Source organism: Drosophila novamexicana, unplaced genomic scaffold, assembly GCF_003285875.2.
Source record: "Drosophila novamexicana strain 15010-1031.04,08,12 unplaced genomic scaffold, DnovRS2.1 tig00000739-arrow-arrow-pilon, whole genome shotgun sequence".
NCBI lineage: Eukaryota > Metazoa > Arthropoda > Insecta > Diptera > Drosophilidae > Drosophila > Drosophila novamexicana.
In genome coordinates, this window is record NW_020824819.1 from 1609110 (window position 1) to 1628420 (window position 19311).

Sequence of the window (19311 nt, forward strand, 5' to 3'; positions counted from 1 at the left end):
TAACTATATACCATAAATCAGCGTATTATAAGTATGTGCTGCACACGTTTGTGTGCATATGGCTCATAAACGCCGATCAAACGCGCTGTGCTTTGCATATGAAATATATTTGTGGATATACTATGGATCTTATGTAAATAAATATATATACTGTAATTGCTGAATGGACATGCAAGGCACACGCACGACTGTCGTCTACTCGGCGACTTGCCGAGCATAATAATTATTGGGCATTCGATTTGTGTTTTTGTTTTTCTCTTGCCAAAACATACTATGACGCATCTGAGCACAGAACTGTCAGCTAAAAGACAGTGTTTCGGAAGTGCAGAAGTGAAGCACCTAAAGTGCAACAATCTGGTTGTAAGTTATTCATTTCAGAAATCCTTCAGACGTCACGTCGATCACCTTGGAGACAAACGCCTAAAAACTTCAAAAATATAATACTCAACTTTATGGGATTTCTTGCTGGGCACGCAAGTGTAAATGGCGCAAAAGATTTATACCTGGCCTACATATGACATGCCCAGACGAAGGCGAAACCAACGCCTCGATTAGGAGCAATGCTTGCCCAACGGAGCAGTGCAGCTCAAACTGTACGGGGATTGGCATTGTAATTGGGCATGTGATGACAGCTTCCGCATTGTTGCTTGATTGACAGATCTGTGGGTGCAATCTTTTGATTGTTGATTGACATTGTCCCAAGTGATTGATTTACAGTCGAATATTGGCTCAATGTGCTGATAGAATTCGGTATACCCTGCATAATCTATAGATTAATTAAAAATTAATTATGATTTATTAAAACGAAAACACGTCTAATTCGCTGCATAAAATTACTTATTATACATACAATTATTATTTATTTAGGTATCTTTGTCTGTTGGGACTTAAACCGACTCGTAAAATGTTCTTAATTTTCTTGATTTGGTCAAGTCTAATGTTAGCCGGGGATGACCAAATACATAAGTACTTTTAGAACATTTATTAAAAATACTATTAATTATATCGTGTAATTGGATTGCCTAAAAACACTCAATTATATAAAAATACAGTATTTTGACAGTCATCATGAGCAAGACCAACTTTTTTCTAGCCAAAATAAATATGCCAGTAAATTATTCTGAGTATAAAATGTACTCGGTTAGCGAATTGAGGCTTGTAATTATATAAATACATTTATATGTTAATGTGTCATGATTGAGAGTCGACTTATACTAATGTCTAGACGTGATTCAGATTTAGTACACTTAACATTCAAGTGCGGCTCTCAGTTGTGCCAACTCATGCTGAGCATTCCAAGTGCAGTGCTGCTAAAACGGTGGCTCACAAGTTCTCAAAGCAACTCAACGACTCAACAAGTCAAAAGCTTCGAAAGCTCAGCCAGCTTGTACCGAAAGCCTTCGAATTGGGTATGTTTTGTTGTGTGTGAGTGTGTGTTTTTTTTTCGGCAGCGCGCGCATGGAAAAACTTAAAAACCCGAGCTGAAAACTATAAATAAACGTGAATTTTATGCAGCGCTCATTTGAAGATTTGCAAGCGGCGGGCCGCCAACGTAATTGTTCGCTGATTTTTGAAGTTTTTTAGCAGCGAATTGTGTGTCTTTGGCAATTGGCTAGCGCAGTGTGTAGGTGTGTGTGCAGGTCTGTGTGCTGTTAGTGTGTGTTTTTGTGGGCTTGTGTGCGCAATTGCAGCAACAATTGCAGTTAACCGAGAAAACGACAGCAACAACAAACTGTTAAAATTCATGTAGAAATAAAAGTGAAGCCGGTTTTAAAATTACGCAAAAAAAAAAGCCAAGCGAAAATTGCCCTCTTGTCCGCTTGTGTTTGTGCATGTGTTAAATCAAGCCACAAAATCGTCAAAGCACAACAAAAATTCAATTAAAACTAGTTAAGATTGCCAATTGTGAAAAGCGTTGTCCAAATTGACAACAACAGTAACTCAAAAACAAAAAAGTAAAGAAAAGAAGAGAGATGCAAGCGTTTTACATTTTACTAACCATCGCGGCAGTCTCACTCGGAAGTGCCGCATCGGCCACGCTGTCAGCATCCGCCACAAGCGACCCACAGGAGGCGGAATATGTGGCCGCCTCCTCGCCAGGCTCACAAACGGATACAGGTAGATATATATATATATGTATATGCTCACAATCATGTATTATGCGGTTGTGCTTATGCAACAAGACTGCAAGAACTTGATATTTAAATGAAAAGCAAAATGAAAAATCGAGGCAGTGAAACAAGTTTGTTGTCAAAGTCTTTTATTTGCCAAAGCGAAAATTGGAAATTGAAATGAATTTTAATTCAGTTACATCTGAATCTGACGTCTGCAAAAGCTGAAGGCTGTTGCGTAATTGCTTTCGTGGAATTTATTACGGGAAATGTTGAGAAAAAACTCATTCAGGTCATATGTTAGATTGTAATTTGTTATCACATTAGCTGCCTAGAAAGTTAATATGTTTGTAAACAAGATTTTAAAATTTTTAGATGAAAGCTCGCTTGAAGACATTTAAAAGGCAATTCTTACTTTCACATACCTAAGGCTAGAATTATGTTGTGAGCGTGAAATGTCCTTAAAAGCTTACAGCATAATTTAACTAATTAATGGGGTTATTTATTTCAGTCATGCATAGGTGCGTTGTGTGCCGTCAGTGTGACTTCAAGAGTTTGTCAATACAGTAGTAAATACGCCAACAACCTTCAACACCCCGACGCAACCCAAATCGCAAAGAGTGCTTTAAATGAGATTTCAGGTTAAATATTTCCATGCGTAACAGTAGAAAAATAAATATCTGTAGAAATAAGCGGGTCTGCCTACCAAAAATTAAAAAAAAAAAAAACTTTTTATTTGCTTGACTTTTAACACCCAAGACAGTCATAAAAAATCTGCGCTGCTTGAACTTGACATATATTTTCGTTTTCATTTGTAGTTTGCTTCTTCTTTTTTTACGTGTGTGTGGTAAAAGTTATAAAACCGCAACAAGGCAATAACAAAAGCCGCACTGAAAGTGAATGCCGTAATTCAGTGACTGTCAAACTGTGCTTATGTGGCTTGTACAAACACAAATTCTCAGGCTCACACTGCAAAAAATAAATTGATTGATTATGCAAAACAAACTAGCCGCGCAAAGCCACAATAAATTATAAATCTCCAATTGCATTAATTAAATCAGCCGCAAAGCAAAAAAAAAAAAATATAAATTGATACAGATATATTTGCTTTTGGGCTCTTGCGAAAATAGCTCGCGTCAATAGCAGCAGCGACAACAAAGAGGCTTATAATGCAAAATGAAACAACAACTGTCGAACAACAAAAAACCGGCTGCTGGCTCGCGCATTTCTCAAAAGCACATAGCTAAAAACTGACCTACATCAATGCAAAAGCGGCGTCGACGTCGCTGGGCCTTTAAGCTTGTGCGCTGATAGTTGCAATTGTAATTTATATTTAATTGCGTAAAATGTCGAGCAATGATAACATTAACAGCAACTACAGCAACAAAAGGGCGCTTGAAATTGATCGACATTTCCACCGAGGCTTGTGCAAACGAAAGACTTAGGCAACGAACTTCACTTCAGACCCGTCACGAAATAAAAGGGCAACTTAAAAACATTAGCGACGCCCCGAAATCTTGACGCTTGAAGAAATGTGTATTTATTTTTAGTTAGTTGTTAGTTGAAACTAGTTTTGTTTGCTCTTTTTCCCCTTTGACATTGAACTTGTCAGCAGGCAGCGAAAACGCAAAGCCCCAAGACACGCAAGCACTCAAAATTTGGCAGCAAAATTACAGACTTTCAAATTGCTTAGTCAAATCACAGGCTTAATCGTCGTAAGAGTAGTTAACCACAAATGGAAGGTGAACAAAATCTTGTCTCTTCATCGAGCGCAATTTGCGACTTTATAAATACTTACTCGGGTAATTTTTTGCTTTAATTGTATGGCATATTAAAGATAATTGCAACCCTTTTTTTTCGTTTCCGCTCAGAAGATTTATTGGCTGGAATGTCACTTAAAAAAACACATAACAATCCTCTTTTATGTGAAAAGATTAAAAAGTGAAATTAAATGCGTCATCAGCATTTGTGGCAAAAGGTTATAATGAAGATAAAATATCAAATTTAATAAGATCAATTTTGTTGTATGTAATATAGAAAGCCTATTACAGCTGTCTTGTGTTCTAAAAAATATACAAAAGTACTTTGTTTTTAATGTTAAAAATGGCTTAAAAATGTTGTATGTCCGATTTTAGTGAGTCGCCAATGCAAAAAACCAGTTCTAGCGATATTTCTTTCGATGTAGCAGCATTCAAGTTTATGTTTGGATTCGGTACATATTTATTAAACAAATACGTACCTTGTATTTTTCTGCTGCTGAAGTCATTTTCAGAATTGATGTAGATAGCTTTCTGATCTAGACCTATTGCTAAGGCAGAGTTTATTCCATAATTCGTTCATGTCAACCGACGGATCATTAAACTCCAATTGGCTCGCCACGTGTGGGGCCCAGATCGGAGACCTTGACTGCGACGCGTCGTTGTCACCTGTCGCCCTGATACAAGGCACGCAAGGCACGAAGAGCCACAACAGACGCAATTTGAATGTCAAAACTGAAGAAAAACCTGTGCAAGGCATGTCAAACTGTGAACTAAGCCATGCATGGCCACATGCATCGAAAGGCTCTATGTGCAATGATGCATGCCTGGCTGAGCTTAATAAGCACGCTCTTAGCTTGGCTATGACTTAACAGACTGGCTTTTGGCTTTTGGCCAGCAATAACAGCTATGTACTAATATCTATCACTTTCGCTACTTACTTACTAACAGCACCACACACGTCTAGTGATGACCTCGCTGCCTGCAGCCTCAGCTCGTCGGAACTGGATGAGTGCATACGGGGAATGTTTGATTCGATTGTGCCGAGATTGAGGTATCAGGGTCTGCCGGAATATGGCTTGGGTTCCATTGATCCATATTTCTACAAGAGAGGCATCTTTCGGTACTCGAACGACGGAATACAAGGCGGACTGCTTATAAAGAACATGGAAATTTACGGCATCAGCGGCCTAAAAGTCCACAACGTTGCATCCAATTTCACGGACAGCGGCTTTGTCATCAAATTGGGCGTGGAGCTGCCACAGTTGAAGGCTGGCGGATACTTCAAGGCGGACGTTAAGTTTGGCGGTCTGCGTTTGGTTCCCAAGGGACCATTTAACATAACCATTGGTAAGTTTCTCTGCAAGTAATTCGAGCCTTGGAATTAAACAATTCAATGAATAGACGATGTCAAGGCCACAATTCTAACCGATGGACACATTGAGCAGCTGCCCAGTGGAAACCAGCGCCTTAGTTTGCATCGCCTGAATGCGAATGTAAATGTTGGCAGTGCTCGGGTCTTGGCCAATGGCATCTTTTCGGACCGCAATCTAAGTGAGTAGCTGCCGCAATTACAATCACATAATTATAAACCTGTGTGCTTTCCTTGCAGATGCTATGATCCTGAATCTGGTCAATGAGAATTTGCCAGAGATTACTCGCGTCGGTATTCCCGCCACCCGTGAGCAATGGGCGCCCATTTTGGTTGAGCACATCAACGAGTTCTTTGCCCCGGTTCCTATAGAAAAATTCTTGGTACAGTAAAGTGCTCGAAGCTCAAATTGTATGCATTTTGTAGCTAATTAGTTTTTAATTATTATTTACGAAATATCAATTATTTAAAATGCTGTTTCCAAATAATTACTGTGCTTATTCAATTGTCAGCGATTTTCGGCAAGAATTGTTACTTGAACAAAACGAAATTCATATTTATTTATGTGAAAAAAAAACATCTTTAAATTTACAGATGTTCAAACATTTCAAAATTATTAAACTGTAATGAATAATTGATAACATTTCAATTGGCTTTTCAACTATTTTATGTTAACCAGACCGAATGTTTGATGGGCATTGGATTCATTTTTGGTGGATCCTAAAAGCATGCAATACAAATGAAATAAATATGGTGCACCTGTAGAGATAATATGTAGCGCACTTTACGGTAGTTGGGCTTCTGAAAAATTGGGATCAATTGTTAAAACAGTAGCTCTTGATATAAACAATCAGAATAAAGAAATACTAGGGCTCGAATATGGCTACTTTTATTTCCAGCCTGAGTAAATGATGCTTAAAAAATGGTTGCTTGAGCAAAATCACGTATTTGTCAGTTTTTTGGCCTGAAAAATTGAGATATTGGAAATTGCCCAGCTTAATCGAACTGTAATTGTAATCAAAATTTAACGCATTTACAAATTTGACTGCGACAAAGCTTTTCCCCAGCCGCCTTTTGAGCTTGATGCTTGTTCGGTTCATTGAATTACTTTCGAAAATTCAACACTCCAAATCGAATCGAGAACACTTTGCGATCAATCAACAGGCAAATGCCCCTTGGCGTCCAATTACAGACAATTAGTTGGCACAATATTGATATATACAGGCCAATTGTTTCCCATTTGCCATCTCGCCAAAAGGTTGGGGCCACCATGACCGTGACACTCGAGAACTTCACATTGGATTTCAGGTGGGCGAGGGAATCAAGTGGGCTAAGAATGAACTGGCCAATTCTCGACAACAATTGATTTCATTTTTGATATTTTTAACATATGAAGCGCCGTCGCAGTTCGTGACAATACGCTTTGACTCGATCTTGATTTATTTCATTCCCAATTGAATCCTGCACGGCGTTTGCTGCAACTGAGCATATTTTCTTTACTGCAGGCTGCATTTTGCTTTATTTGCTTAAAAAAGAATACGACTGCGTGCCGTAGCTTGACAAAGAGAAATTAAGTAAACAATATGCTTTACTTGGACCTGAAGGCCTGTCTATGATATTCAAGTTTTCAAGAAGATGTTGAATTAAAGGAACCTTAAAAAATTGAAATTATTATTTTGCATTTTGCTTTGATGTTCTCTATTGAATCGTTTCCTTATTTATTAGCGCAGAAAGATGCTGCTATACTTTGGCTACGAGTTATCTTTATATATATCAAGTAATTTAAACGGCATTTTGAATTCTGAGGCTACACTGAAAAAACTTTGAAGAACAATTTTAAAACTAGTACGATTACAGTGCTAAATAAAATTATTTACACACAAACATTACTTTGCTTAAAAAAGATTTTATTTTTATTAAACACAATACCATATATCCATATACATATAATAAGACTATGCATGGTCTTTCATAAGAAGCTTAGTCCAAGTGTACTCGGATTTTTTATGACTGTGCGTATGCATATTTATCTATTATACTTGTCTTCCTTGTCTTCCTCCTTCTGATAATTGACAATAAAATAATTTTGCATATGCAAATGGATTTTGAAATATGTAAATATTTGGGCCCTGGCTATCAATGAACTTAAAACAAACAAAAAAAAAAATTATTAATATCATTTAGTCATCAGATTGGAAATTGGGTTTCTTCAGAATGTGAGTTACTCATGTTATCAGGTTGAAAATGATTTAAGAATAATTTTGTATTAAAAATTTAAGAATCGATAATCTTTCTAATTACCTTCGATCAAATAAGATGCGCCTTTTCTGCGAGTGCATCATAATGACAATGCTAGAAAGCGGAGATCTTGTTGGTCTTTTAACAGTATGCACCGACACAGTAATCGGGTGCCGGTCTAAGTCCCAGTTTGTCTAGATTTGGTGCAACGCGCGTGTTTGGCTTATGTCTGGCTGCGAGCCAAGGCGGCAAAGGAACAGGAGCAAGAGCAAGCATTTAAATAACAAGTTTCCAAATGAAAACTGCATGTGCATTAGAGATAAGCAAAAAGGTAACCAAAAGGCGGCCAATACTCTGCCTATCATGTATCGCAAAACAAGCAAATCAATGTGCGAAAATAATTGACGTTTCGGCTGCGTCTCCGTCTACGTCTACGCTGATTTCAACTTCGCTGTCATCGCTGCCGCTGGCGCTGGCGCTGGCGCTGCTGTCGACTGGCCGCGGCATAGCTGTTAACCAAACTTTGTCGAAGTCAGTTGGCTCAGAAGCTTGCGGACCTTGCTAGCCAACGGTCCTGTCTCTAATAAGCGCGCGCAGACAAAACGATATCGATTGTGGGACAAGACCCAGGCGAGAACATATTCTGAGCCGTCTGCCCGCCCAGGTGAATGCCATCGGGCAACGTGCGTCGCATTCTAAAGCAAGAAGCGTTTCGGAGTGCGGTTATATACTATATTGTAACATTTATATATGGTCTGCAATTCTCGCTGAGTTTAAACGAAAACAAAATAGTAAAAATAAATATATACAAAAAAAAAAAAGTATTTTGCGGGCAAAATGTTTGCATTTTTGCGAATTTTATTACTTTGTGTGCATTTGTTGCATTTTAAAACGACATTAGCTGAGGATGTGCCATCGATAAGAACATTAACAACAACATTATCGGATCCACTTCTAAAAACAAAGGCTCTGGAATCCCAGGCCGCGCCCAATGTCACAGTAGAACAAGCCTTTGATGTTCCCGCGGATGGTGAGTAAACTGGATGCTAAGCAATGCCTAAAAAAAACTGAATTTGTAAAGGAAGAAACAAAGACTTAGGCAACAAGCTTGCTGCAGAGAACATAAATGCGGGAAAGAAAAGGATCTTCACAGTTTACACTCGAATTCAAAACTCGCGAAAAACAAAAGACTTACGCAGCGAACTAGCAAATTTGAAGATTTGTAAAAAGCGGAACTTTACAAATGTTTACATGAGCAGAAATTTAAGAACAAATTATTTGCAAATAAATTAAATTATGTGTCAATTATTTTAAAAGCCAATATTTTAATATCTTAGGCCAAATTTATAGAACAGGAATTGATTAGAAAATTTTACGCTTTAATATTTGATATCTTTTGCTCATAAAAATAAATATGTAAGATGAATAAAAGCATTCCATAGTCTGCAGAAATAGAAAAGCTGACGGTCAAAATCGGAATCTGAAAATTAGCGTGTGTGCGATAAGACAGAACCCCAAAAAGTTCTTATTTAAATTGAAAGAAAAAAGTTGCTAATCAATAAGTGACCATATTTTCTGCTTGAGTATCTAAGTTTTTGTCTTAGTTGCAAAACAAATCAATTTATAACAATATTTACATTACATGCTGCAAAACATCACACGAAAGTTCAACGACTTTTCGTTACGCTATATTAGCCGATCAATTTATGCTTGGCACGCAATCGAATTGCTTGTGTGACCTTCAGAAATCTATAAGTCGCCTAGTGAAAATAAAGAGAATGCGATGTTTCTGAATCGCTTTTTACCGCGTGCGTCTCTCTGCTTGGCCCCTTTGTTCCACTTTGTGGCTGAGTTCTCTGGAGCAAACGCCAACTTTCTATGCTTTGTACACATTCGCACTTCCGAGATAGACAGCATGTGCCGTAGTTGAGGCGTATTTTATAGAGCTCTCAAATTGGCGCACTTCCACGCAATCGACCGGTCCAGAATTGTGGGCTTGTCGACATGAGTTCTCGTCGCCTTTTATTTATGGCCAACAATTAGACAATAGCGTAGAACAGGCGTGATCTTTGCTTATGTTTAGCTTTGAAAACATCGCGACAACTTAAGCCTATTAATGGATTTCGGCAGAGAAAATGGTCGCAAATTAGCCTACTCTACACATAATTGAGTTTTTTGAGCTCCCAAGGGGCTTCGATTTGTTAGCCTTAGCTGCCAGACATCGCAATTAATGTAAGTTATATGGACACGCTTGCCTATCCATATTAATATTATTTTAATAAAGGTGGCCCAGCACGTTGCTTACATGTCCTGCAGCATATTTCAAGATTTACATCAGTCTGTGCCCATATTAATCCAGTTTAATTTGTGCAGGCAACGCTTACGACTTGGCGGACGGCAGCTAGGTCTAGACCTTGAACTTGTGGGCTGGCCCATTGCAGTCGTATCTTTGGTTATCTTAGGTACCTTGTGCTACCTGCTTGACACACAAGTTAATAAGCTTGTAACTCTAGGGGGTGTTTCTGACTCAAATCTGAAGGAAATCTCCAAAGTAATATGTAGTAAAATATGATTACGAGCTGTTAAACGCCAACGAGCTAGGCACAGATTAAAAGTTCATTAGCCTTTTGAAAGATTTAACAACTACTTAAACAAATAAGCAAAAAACTATGCGGCTAGGCACAATTTTTTAGCCAATCTGTCGCGCTGTTGACAAAGCACCAAGCCCACAAAAAAAAAAAAAATAAGAAAAGAAGACCAACCAATATTTACTTAGCATTCGTTCACGCTGCGAGCCAATTCGAAGCTGGGGTCCACGCTTAGCGTGATTACTCAATATTTTGACATTTCTGTGCGTTGAAAATTTTGACAAAAACAAAAGCCAGAATATTGACAATAAACTTAAGCGCTTTTCAAGCTGAATGACAATTGCTGTGCCATTTTATTTTCATGCCTTGCTTTTTTTTTATGTTTCTGTGTTGTGCGCCTTTCAACGCACAATTGACAACATTTCATTGTAAGCCGTCGTGTCGCTCCCCCTAAGCAACTTTCTACTGTCACTTGTCATATATTTATGTCTGGCATATGTGCGTGTATGTATGTCTGCATGTATGTGGGTATGTGTCACGCCCATTGGCAGCTTCTTAAAAAGTGATCTAGGCTGCTTTTGTTCGCTGTCTTTGTCCATGCTCTGCTCTGCTCTTGTTGTTCTTGCAAGTTAACACAAATCTGCCATTTGTTAAAATTATTTAGCATTTCGCGTGTGGCCCATATTAAAGTTCGACTTGATTTATGTGCTCACCAAAACATACGCCTAAACGACTCGTTTAGTTTCGTTTGACAGTGTGTATATTGTTTTATGAGCTCACATTGTGTGTTATAGCCCTTAACTAAAAGCTAAAATGGGAATCACACACACCACGATGCAAATCATAGGCAATTAAGACAATATCTATCTGACAAGCATTATTAAACTACATATTATTAATTGCATGACGTCAAGACAGTCCTAATAAATAAATTAAAATAGCGTTTTACTAAAAATGCCTTTGTTTTGTTTATTTTAAATGAAATAAACATCATGTGCTTTTTTTAAAAGATCTAGGTAGATGAACTTGATGAAGCCTTTGTCACAGTGCCCAACAACTTTGCCCTCCTGAATTAAAATCAACAGTTAATGTGATCTTTTCTGTAGTGTTCGACTACTTGATACCCATAAACACTTTCTCAACATTCCAGCTATAAAATATATATATATATAGATGCACAAAATAACACATACTTATCCAACTGTTATGTTTCTTTATTATTTTAATTTTGAGGGAGTGGGGATGGGGAGATCATAAAATATTCCTAACCAAAGTATTTGACTTATTGGGTTATGCTTAAAAATAAAGAACCAAAATGGATTTTGATCGATATTAAGGAAATTTAAAGTCACTTATTTTTCTGCCTTCATGCTGATGCACGGGCTAAGGGACGCGCGCCAGTTAGCTCAGGTTCACAGGTTATTTGAGTTAATTTGGCAGTCTTTTTTAGGAAAATCTTGGCCAGTTGTTGTTTAAATTCTTTTTGCAAGCTTTGCAAATATTTGTTCGTTAGCAAAGTGTAGTGCTAATGGATACTTAAGAATGCATTTGGTCCGATGGGCTACGTTTCGAAGGTGTATTCAGAAATGCTCACATGCACGTGTTTCGCCCTGGTCGTGGACAAGGCGTAATGGAGACCACGTTGCAGACGTGCTACGCATATTGATTAGGCATTTTGTAAATGATATTTGCATATTACGAAGGAAGCCAAGCAGCCCAACAAAAATGTTAGTGGGCACACACATTTTTGACTCTGATTCATTGGACTTGAATTCTGCTGCATAATATATACCTAAAGAAAGTCAAACTACCTGTTACTCATGTGGCCCAATACATGCACACATTTTTATGTTTTTTGATAATGGCACAATTCACTTTTGATGGATTTTAAATTGTTATGACAGCTGTCAACTGCCAGGTCAATGGCTATTTGTTTGGGAGTAAGTTCTTCCGCATATTATTATAAATATATTATAAATAATGTTGTTAAAATTATGCGTGCGAAATGTGAAAAACGTTTAATTTAAACTTTTCACAAAATTACGGAAAATAGAAGCTACGCGAAATAAAATATGAATAATAATGAATAAAAGTTATTTAATGCAAAAAGTAGAGGTATTCCTTAAATTATCATTCAATAGATAAAAAGGCTCGCTAGGGTGGGGCTGATCCGATCAGAGAGAGGAGGCTCGCCAGGGTGAGGCTGATCCGTTCAGAGAGAAGAGCCTTCAAAGGTTACACCCTCATCATCTAAATACCTCATAGTATTATTATATTAGGGGAAGGAGGCCTTCAACGCAAATATCCCACAATGATGATATCATATAATTTACATACTTGTAACTGTACTTTCTTCTTATAGTCATTCGCTTGATAGAGATCAGAAGGTACTAATTGAAATAATAAAAAAAAAATTATTAAATTGGAAATTTACTTATATATTTTACACTGCTAATTGAACTGTTTTTTTGGATGCCGTAGATTAAATACCTTGCATTTATGTAACATATTTACAAAAAAATTAAATTCTTGAAAAGCTTGATTTTGAACCAATTGTTGTCAGATAACAAACTAGATATTTAGATATCGTTCAATTAGAAAAATTGTAATATCAAATTTATCTTAAAACACAAAATGCCCACAAATAATTAATTCTTCTAATTTTGATTGAATTTAATAGCGTATTTATCGCCAAGCAATGCCCGGACGCAGCGACAACTTTTATTTGATCCGAGCTTGTTTTTACTGCAGGCCGGTCTGGCTGGCGGCGGAGCCTGGGAGGGCTCCAGGTGTCTGACCGCAAGGGGCCAGCCTGGCCTATGCGTTCGCATCAACAGTTGCCCGCAGTATTTTCGCGTTGGGCGGCAGTTGTCTTTCATAGCAGTTCGTCAATGGCAGCCGCCAGGCTCGTTGGGGCTTGGATCCGATATATGTAATTTTTATGATCAGCTGGGGCGCATTAATAACGGCATCTGTTGCTCGAACATGGATACAAACACGCTTGGAATCTTTCCGATATCGATACCGACAACAACATCAAAGACGACCACAACAACAACAACGGAGAAACCATTGACAGTTGCCGATGAGGTTAACGAGGCTGAAGGAGAGGAGGAGCCTGCAAATGGGCAGCCAGATCAGACCCTTGATAATGCAGAGCATGATACAGATCCTATAGACAATGTTAACAGCGTGGAGGACACGCCCGACTTTCAGGATATGAACACCATTGAGGCCAATGCACCCGAGTCGCAACCGGCGCAACCAGCCCCAGCCCCGTCGCCGACACCACCCACTACCGCCATTTATCCGTATCAATGGCCTTTTGGCACATTTGCTGGAGGCCTGCCACAGTGGCCGCCACCAATACCGACGCATCCGCCCACCGTTGGCGGCTGGCCACCTCCGATACCGACTCATCCTCCGAGTCATCAGTATCCAACACATCCGACCACGCGACCTTATCCCTCTACGCCAAGTTCGGTGCTGACCACACGGCGCACCACACCACGTCCAGGGAGCAGACCTCCAACCACCACCAGACGTCCCAGCCACCCGGTGGCATCAACGACACCATCCACGACAACGCGTCGGCCGAGCAGCGGATTTAGTCCAGAGGGCCTGCCACTGCAGTGCGGTCACAGGAACCCAGTTTCACCCGATCAGGAGCGCATTGTGGGCGGCAATAACGCCAGTCCGTATGAGTTCCCTTGGATTGCGGTTCTCTTTAAGTCCGGAAAACAGTTTTGTGGGGGCAGCTTGATCACCAACAATCACATTCTCACAGCAGCCCATTGCGTCGCAAGGTAAGTTACTCAAAATTCAGGCTAATTGCAATTGAACATTATTGTTGTATTACAAATTCTAGAATGACCTCATGGGATGTGGCCGCCCTGACTGCCCATTTGGGCGACTACAATATACGCACGGACTTCGAGGTGCAGCACGTCTCACGACGCATCAAGCGCCTCGTGCGGCACAAGGGCTTCGAGTTCAGCACGCTGGTAAGTGATATTGGGGCTACCGACTGCAACACTCAGTGATAATTTCTTTATGCTAGCACAATGATATTGCTATTTTAACGTTGAGCGAGCCGGTGCCGTTCAGCACCGAGATCCAGCCGATTTGTCTGCCCACCTCGCCGGCTCAACAGTCGCGCTCCTACAGCGGGCAGGTGGCCACCGTCGCCGGCTGGGGCAGTCTGCGCGAGAACGGACCGCAGCCATCGATTCTACAAAAGGTGGACATACCAATCTGGGCGAATGCAGAGTGTGCACAGAAATATGGACGTGCTGCGCCCGGTGGCATCATTGAGTCCATGATCTGTGCTGGCCAGGCTGCCAAGGATTCGTGCAGCGTTAGTCAAAGTCTTTTTAATGCCTCTATGATTAATTAGGCTAATCTTGCCAATCTTTAACAGGGCGACTCTGGTGGCCCGATGATCGTCAATGAAGGCAGTCGCTACACCCAGGTGGGCATTGTCTCGTGGGGCATTGGCTGCGGCAAGGGACAGTATCCTGGAGTCTACACACGAGTCACCTCGTTGCTGCCATGGATCTACAAGAACATCAAATGAACGTAGTATTTTGTATAGATTAAGTCGTGATATTGAGACAAGTGTAATAAACATTATAAACTGCATTTATTCTATATTTAAATACATTTTTCCTCTAAAATGTTTTAAGATTTAGCACCTGGATGGGTATTATATTTGAATATTATTAGTGACAATATTATTATTAGTGACATAGGAAACATTTTAAGCATTTTATGGACTTTGGCTAAGACATCTCTACATCCATTCCCTAGTTTGGAATTTCGAGACGAATGCTCCTTTATCAGTTTCCCGATGTTTGGTATTCTGTCTCGCATGTACGCAGCTTAGACAATTTATTATTTATTGTAATACTCATTTTGCCAAAATCGATAAACGTTCATTTTTAGTCCGGAAGTATTATGAATTACCTGTAGATGTATATTAAGGAATCCAAATTTGGAGCGTTGCATCTTGAATACTCAGATAACTTTACGCAACTCAAGATACATTTTCGGAATGATAACTTTAATTTGCATTATATTTATTTGCTCTTCTCATTAATGCGGCTTTTATATCATTGAAATGTATTAATGAGGGGCATATTCCCATTTGCCATTGGGTTAAAAAAAAAAGGGAAAATTAACAACTAAGAAATTATTTTCTATAACACGGATCAATAGGCATAAATGCACTTCTGGCTGAGAACTGCAGCTGGCGGCATTTGGGAAGTTGTAGTGCGATTTTGAAACACAACAAAAAATTGCACTAAAAGTGGTTTTGGCTTTTGCTAAGATTTCACTTATTAACAGCCCCAAAGTATGCAACATCTTTTTCGTTACCAATAACCACAATAGGTGGGTAATTTTGTGAAGTAAAGTTTTTCCAATAAGACTGCATGGTAAAATGAATAGAGACAAAGTTAGACAAAAAAGTGTCCCTTTGCCCATCTGTCAACTTTTTATTGAACAGCGATTAGATGATTTGCTTACATTTGCAGGCTGCACTTGCTAAGATTATTAATAAATTAAAATAACTCGAGAGCTGATTTATTAATTTAAATTTGAGATACTTAGCCGACAGTTAAAAATCAGTTGTAAGGAAATATTTTGTTTTCCACCCATCACGCGGAAAAAGTGTACGAGCAACAACTCAAGAATTAATGTTAATAACATTTAAATTTGATTAAGATGCATAAATTCGCTGAGTTTATACTTGCACTTTTTAGCTTGAGATGCAAACTCTATTTGAATCAAGTCTACAAAACTAACTAAGTTACCTATCCGTTTATTGAATCCATACCCAGACTGAATTTGAACCTTCATTCGCCCGACTTGTTATTTTATATATATTAATTGTGTTTAGTCATTTTTAGTAACCAAAAATGAACTATATATTAACCAATAACAAAAGAAAATGTTTACTTACTAATTCATTTGATGTTTTGTTTCAGGCTTAGGTTTTGCCCTTGTTTATCCAACTAATACGGTAGAAGGTTCGGTTTATTATATTCTAACTTTGACTTAATTTCGATTTAAAAATCCTGTTTTGTTTTTCCTTGAATTAAACGTCCAACTCTCTACAAATTGGTTAGTTTATGTAAAACAAATATAAGTAGTATACAACATCAATTCGTTTTGAATTTTATCGTTTTGAGAAAAAGAAACCGATGGCATTATGACTGCATTACGCGAATTCACTTTTGATGATCTCTTTAAGTTTAACAGAATTGTTTTTGATCCCCTCACCGAAGTCTACTCGATCTCATTCTTCATGGATAAGATACTTGAATTTCCAATGCTGGCTACAGTTGCAGTTGCCCCCAACGAGCAGTTGGTGGGATTTATTTTGGGTTCCCGTAACATTATGGCCGAATTAGTTGGCGATGGAAAGAACTTGGATCTGATTAGCAGCCATGGCCACGTCAGCGTCCTGTCCATTGACCTTGAGTTTCGACGCTTGGGCCTGGGCTCCCTTTTGATGGAGCGCCTGCATGCCAGCCTGGATCGACAGCGGGATTGGTATGTATGTCTGTATGTGCGCAGCAAGAATCAAGGAGCTATAAGGTTCTATCAGCTGTTGGGCTATGTAAAGTATCGCTGGCTTCCTCATTTCTATGGCGATGATAGCGGCTATGAGATGCGCTTGCCAATGCCGCGGGACGTTGAGCGTATTTGCCTGAAGGAGAAGGATAATATGGTGGACGGATTTTATAGTGCTGGTCAGCAGCTAGTGAAACTGATAATGAAGTTTCTGGTAAGGCTTAAGAATACCATATTAAAAGCCTTATGATAAGTTTGTCAGTTTGTTTAAATGTATATACATGTGAATCATAGCTGATTTTAAATAACACTCACTCTACATGATCAAAATCTATTTGTTGTCTTCTAGCTCAATTTCCCGATTTTAGCATGACTTGTCTACGCGAGATGCATCTCGACGATCTTTTTAAATTTAATGCGTTGGTTTTTGATCCTTTCACGGAGGTCTATCGTCTCAGCTTCTTCCTGCGTCATCTGGCCCAGTGGCCCGATCTTGCGGTGGCTGCAGTTTCACCCGATGGCCAGTTGGCGGGCTTCATATTTGGCAAATGCTTGGACGGGCTGAGGGACCACACTCAGCTGCATGGTCATGTCTGTGCCTTGACTGTGTCCTCTGATTATCGTCGTTTAGGCGTCGCCTCTCTGCTTATGAACCACTTTGGGCACATATTGGACCTAAGGAATGCCTGGTATGTGGACCTATATTTGCGCTGCAGCAACCAGGCTGCCTACAAGCTCTATTGCAACCTGGGCTACTGCCTGCGGCGGGTGCTACTCGAGTACTATCCCGGCGATCCGGAGGAGGATGCCTTCGACATGCGGAAGCCGTTGTCGATCGATGTGGAACGCTTAACCTTAGCGCTCGCCAGCCGGCAGTCAGTCCGGCTACCCCCCGACGAGGATAGTGACGACGACTACAGTTAGAACGGATCATTATAGGTTTTTTCTTTCCTTTTTGGCATACATTTCGGTTTGTTTGACTAATTAAGTAAAAGATTCAATTGCGCTAAATTTAAACGGCAGCCAAATTTCCGCTGACGCACAAAACTAAACTAAGAATCTAAGATAGGTATATATGTGGCTACGCATACAGCTGCGCCTTAACGCTGTTTTTTATGCCAAACAAATTTAATTGCAAAAATAAAAATAAATTAAAAAACATTGAAACACTTGCGACGCGACGCGTCCATTTCAATGGTCAAGGCTCATGCTGCGGCTTTTTATTGGCAACAATTTTTTTTCTTCAATACAATTAGAAAGACGTCTTTTTTTCTATTTTTTTTTTTTTTATAATGTATATATGCGACACACAGCAGGCCATTTGCATGTCCAAAACACGCGCATTGATTTTTATAATTCGCGCAACTTGAAACGCATAAAATATTTCCTCACTGATTTATGGCAAATTTCTTTCAGTGCCTTTGTGTCTGTTTGTATATCCATTCATGACATGTATTTAGTTTTCTTTTAAGCGATTTGCTTAAATATTTGCCAACGACGAGTGCAATGAACTTTTTATTGGGTTTTTTCTGGGTTCAATTGTGTTTTTAATGTGTTTTTAGCTTAAATTTTTTGAAAACGCGAATATATTTTAAGGTAGTTTCAGACCAGTCGATTTTTCTACATTTCAGATGCAATTAGGGATTATTAATCTGGACAGACTGGAGGATCTACAAGATGATTTTAATCGAAATTTTTTATAAAAAGCATAAGACTCGTTGTTTATATGATAGCTTAATATATACCAATATTACTAGCTTAGCTCTAAACTATATCACGTAACATCATTGACTGCAACAAAAATAATAGTTAATGTGAAATATCATCAAAACCCAGACAAGTTTTTTAGAATTACAGAGACAGACATACTAAACTTTCACTTTAGTTAAATATATTGTTTGAAATTTATATTTCTTTATGTGGATACATGCCTGACTTCAATCTATGTACCAAAGTGTATAAACGAATAGAGGTATTATTTTTTGTGCTATAAATTAACTTACAACTAAAAGTTGTGCATCACAGGCAGTTGGAATATTGTGATCAGATTTAAATAGCTGTCGATTCAATTAATTCAGCGTCATCTCAATGTTTTTTAATTCAATTATTGGGCGGCCGCACCCACTTTATAGTCAATTTGTCGGCCACTTGAAAGCTTGAAGTATTCAAATATACAAACTCGTAATTCAAACAAAATGCTTTACGCTCTTCTAATGAGGTTAATGTTCGAGGCACGTTGACTCAGACCCAGCCGTTGTGCGCTTTTCAACAATCTATTTATACATTTTAATGGCGCATTTTGCACAAAAATAAAGTACAAACCAATTTGAATATATATGCAGAGGATAGATTCTCATGCATGGATATATACCTATATATAAATGTATATAATGATAATTAATGAACACAACTAAAAGAAGTGTGCGAAAAAAGCCTATTAAAATAGTAGGCAGGTGGTCTACAGTCAAAGCTGGGCATGTAAATAGACCATCTATCTAGCACATATATATCTATGCCTATATATATATATGAATGTATCTTTTGTATGAAGATGAATGAATCTCTAATGCCGAAGACATTGCATATTCTATAAGCTATATATTGTATTGGTTTGTCTGTCTAGGCTTATGTATATAGTATCGACTGGCTTTTTAAACATCTTTTAGTGT

At 38.7% G+C, this 19311-nt stretch overlaps 3 protein-coding genes and 1 pseudogene across 4 annotated transcripts; all 4 read left to right on the forward strand.

Annotated features, from left to right (window-relative positions):
• Window positions 1–1530: 1530 nt before the first annotated feature.
• On the forward strand, window positions 1531–6098 carry LOC115763498. Its single transcript, XM_030706093.1, has 4 exons — window positions 1531–2118; window positions 4820–5218; window positions 5273–5422; window positions 5481–6098. Exons 1-4 carry the CDS (start codon window positions 1974–1976, stop codon window positions 5630–5632), a joined length of 846 nt encoding a protein of 281 aa, XP_030561953.1. The 5' UTR covers window positions 1531–1973; the 3' UTR covers window positions 5633–6098.
• Window positions 6099–8315: 2217 nt separating this feature from the next.
• LOC115763569 (serine proteinase stubble) lies at window positions 8316–14642 on the forward strand. The gene is made up of 5 exons (XM_030706189.1): window positions 8316–8508; window positions 12747–13872; window positions 13935–14070; window positions 14127–14423; window positions 14487–14642. The coding sequence occupies exons 1-5, from the start codon at window positions 8316–8318 to the stop codon at window positions 14640–14642; spliced, it is 1908 nt and encodes a 635-aa protein (XP_030562049.1).
• A 1548-nt stretch (window positions 14643–16190) lies between these two features.
• On the forward strand, window positions 16191–17124 carry LOC115763463 (N-alpha-acetyltransferase 20). 2 transcript variants are annotated; one of them, XM_030706039.1, is made up of 2 exons: window positions 16191–16856; window positions 16992–17124. In XM_030706039.1, the coding sequence occupies exons 1-2, from the start codon at window positions 16278–16280 to the stop codon at window positions 17013–17015; spliced, it is 603 nt and encodes a 200-aa protein (XP_030561899.1). In that variant the 5' UTR covers window positions 16191–16277; the 3' UTR covers window positions 17016–17124. The 2 variants fall into 2 exon arrangements, with proteins under 2 accessions (XP_030561899.1, XP_030561901.1); XM_030706041.1 differs by lacking the exon at window positions 16992–17124 and having other exon boundaries at window positions 16191–16621; window positions 16677–16741.
• On the forward strand, window positions 17030–17566 carry LOC115763570 (annotated as a pseudogene).
• The last annotated feature ends 1745 nt before the right edge of the window (window positions 17567–19311 follow it).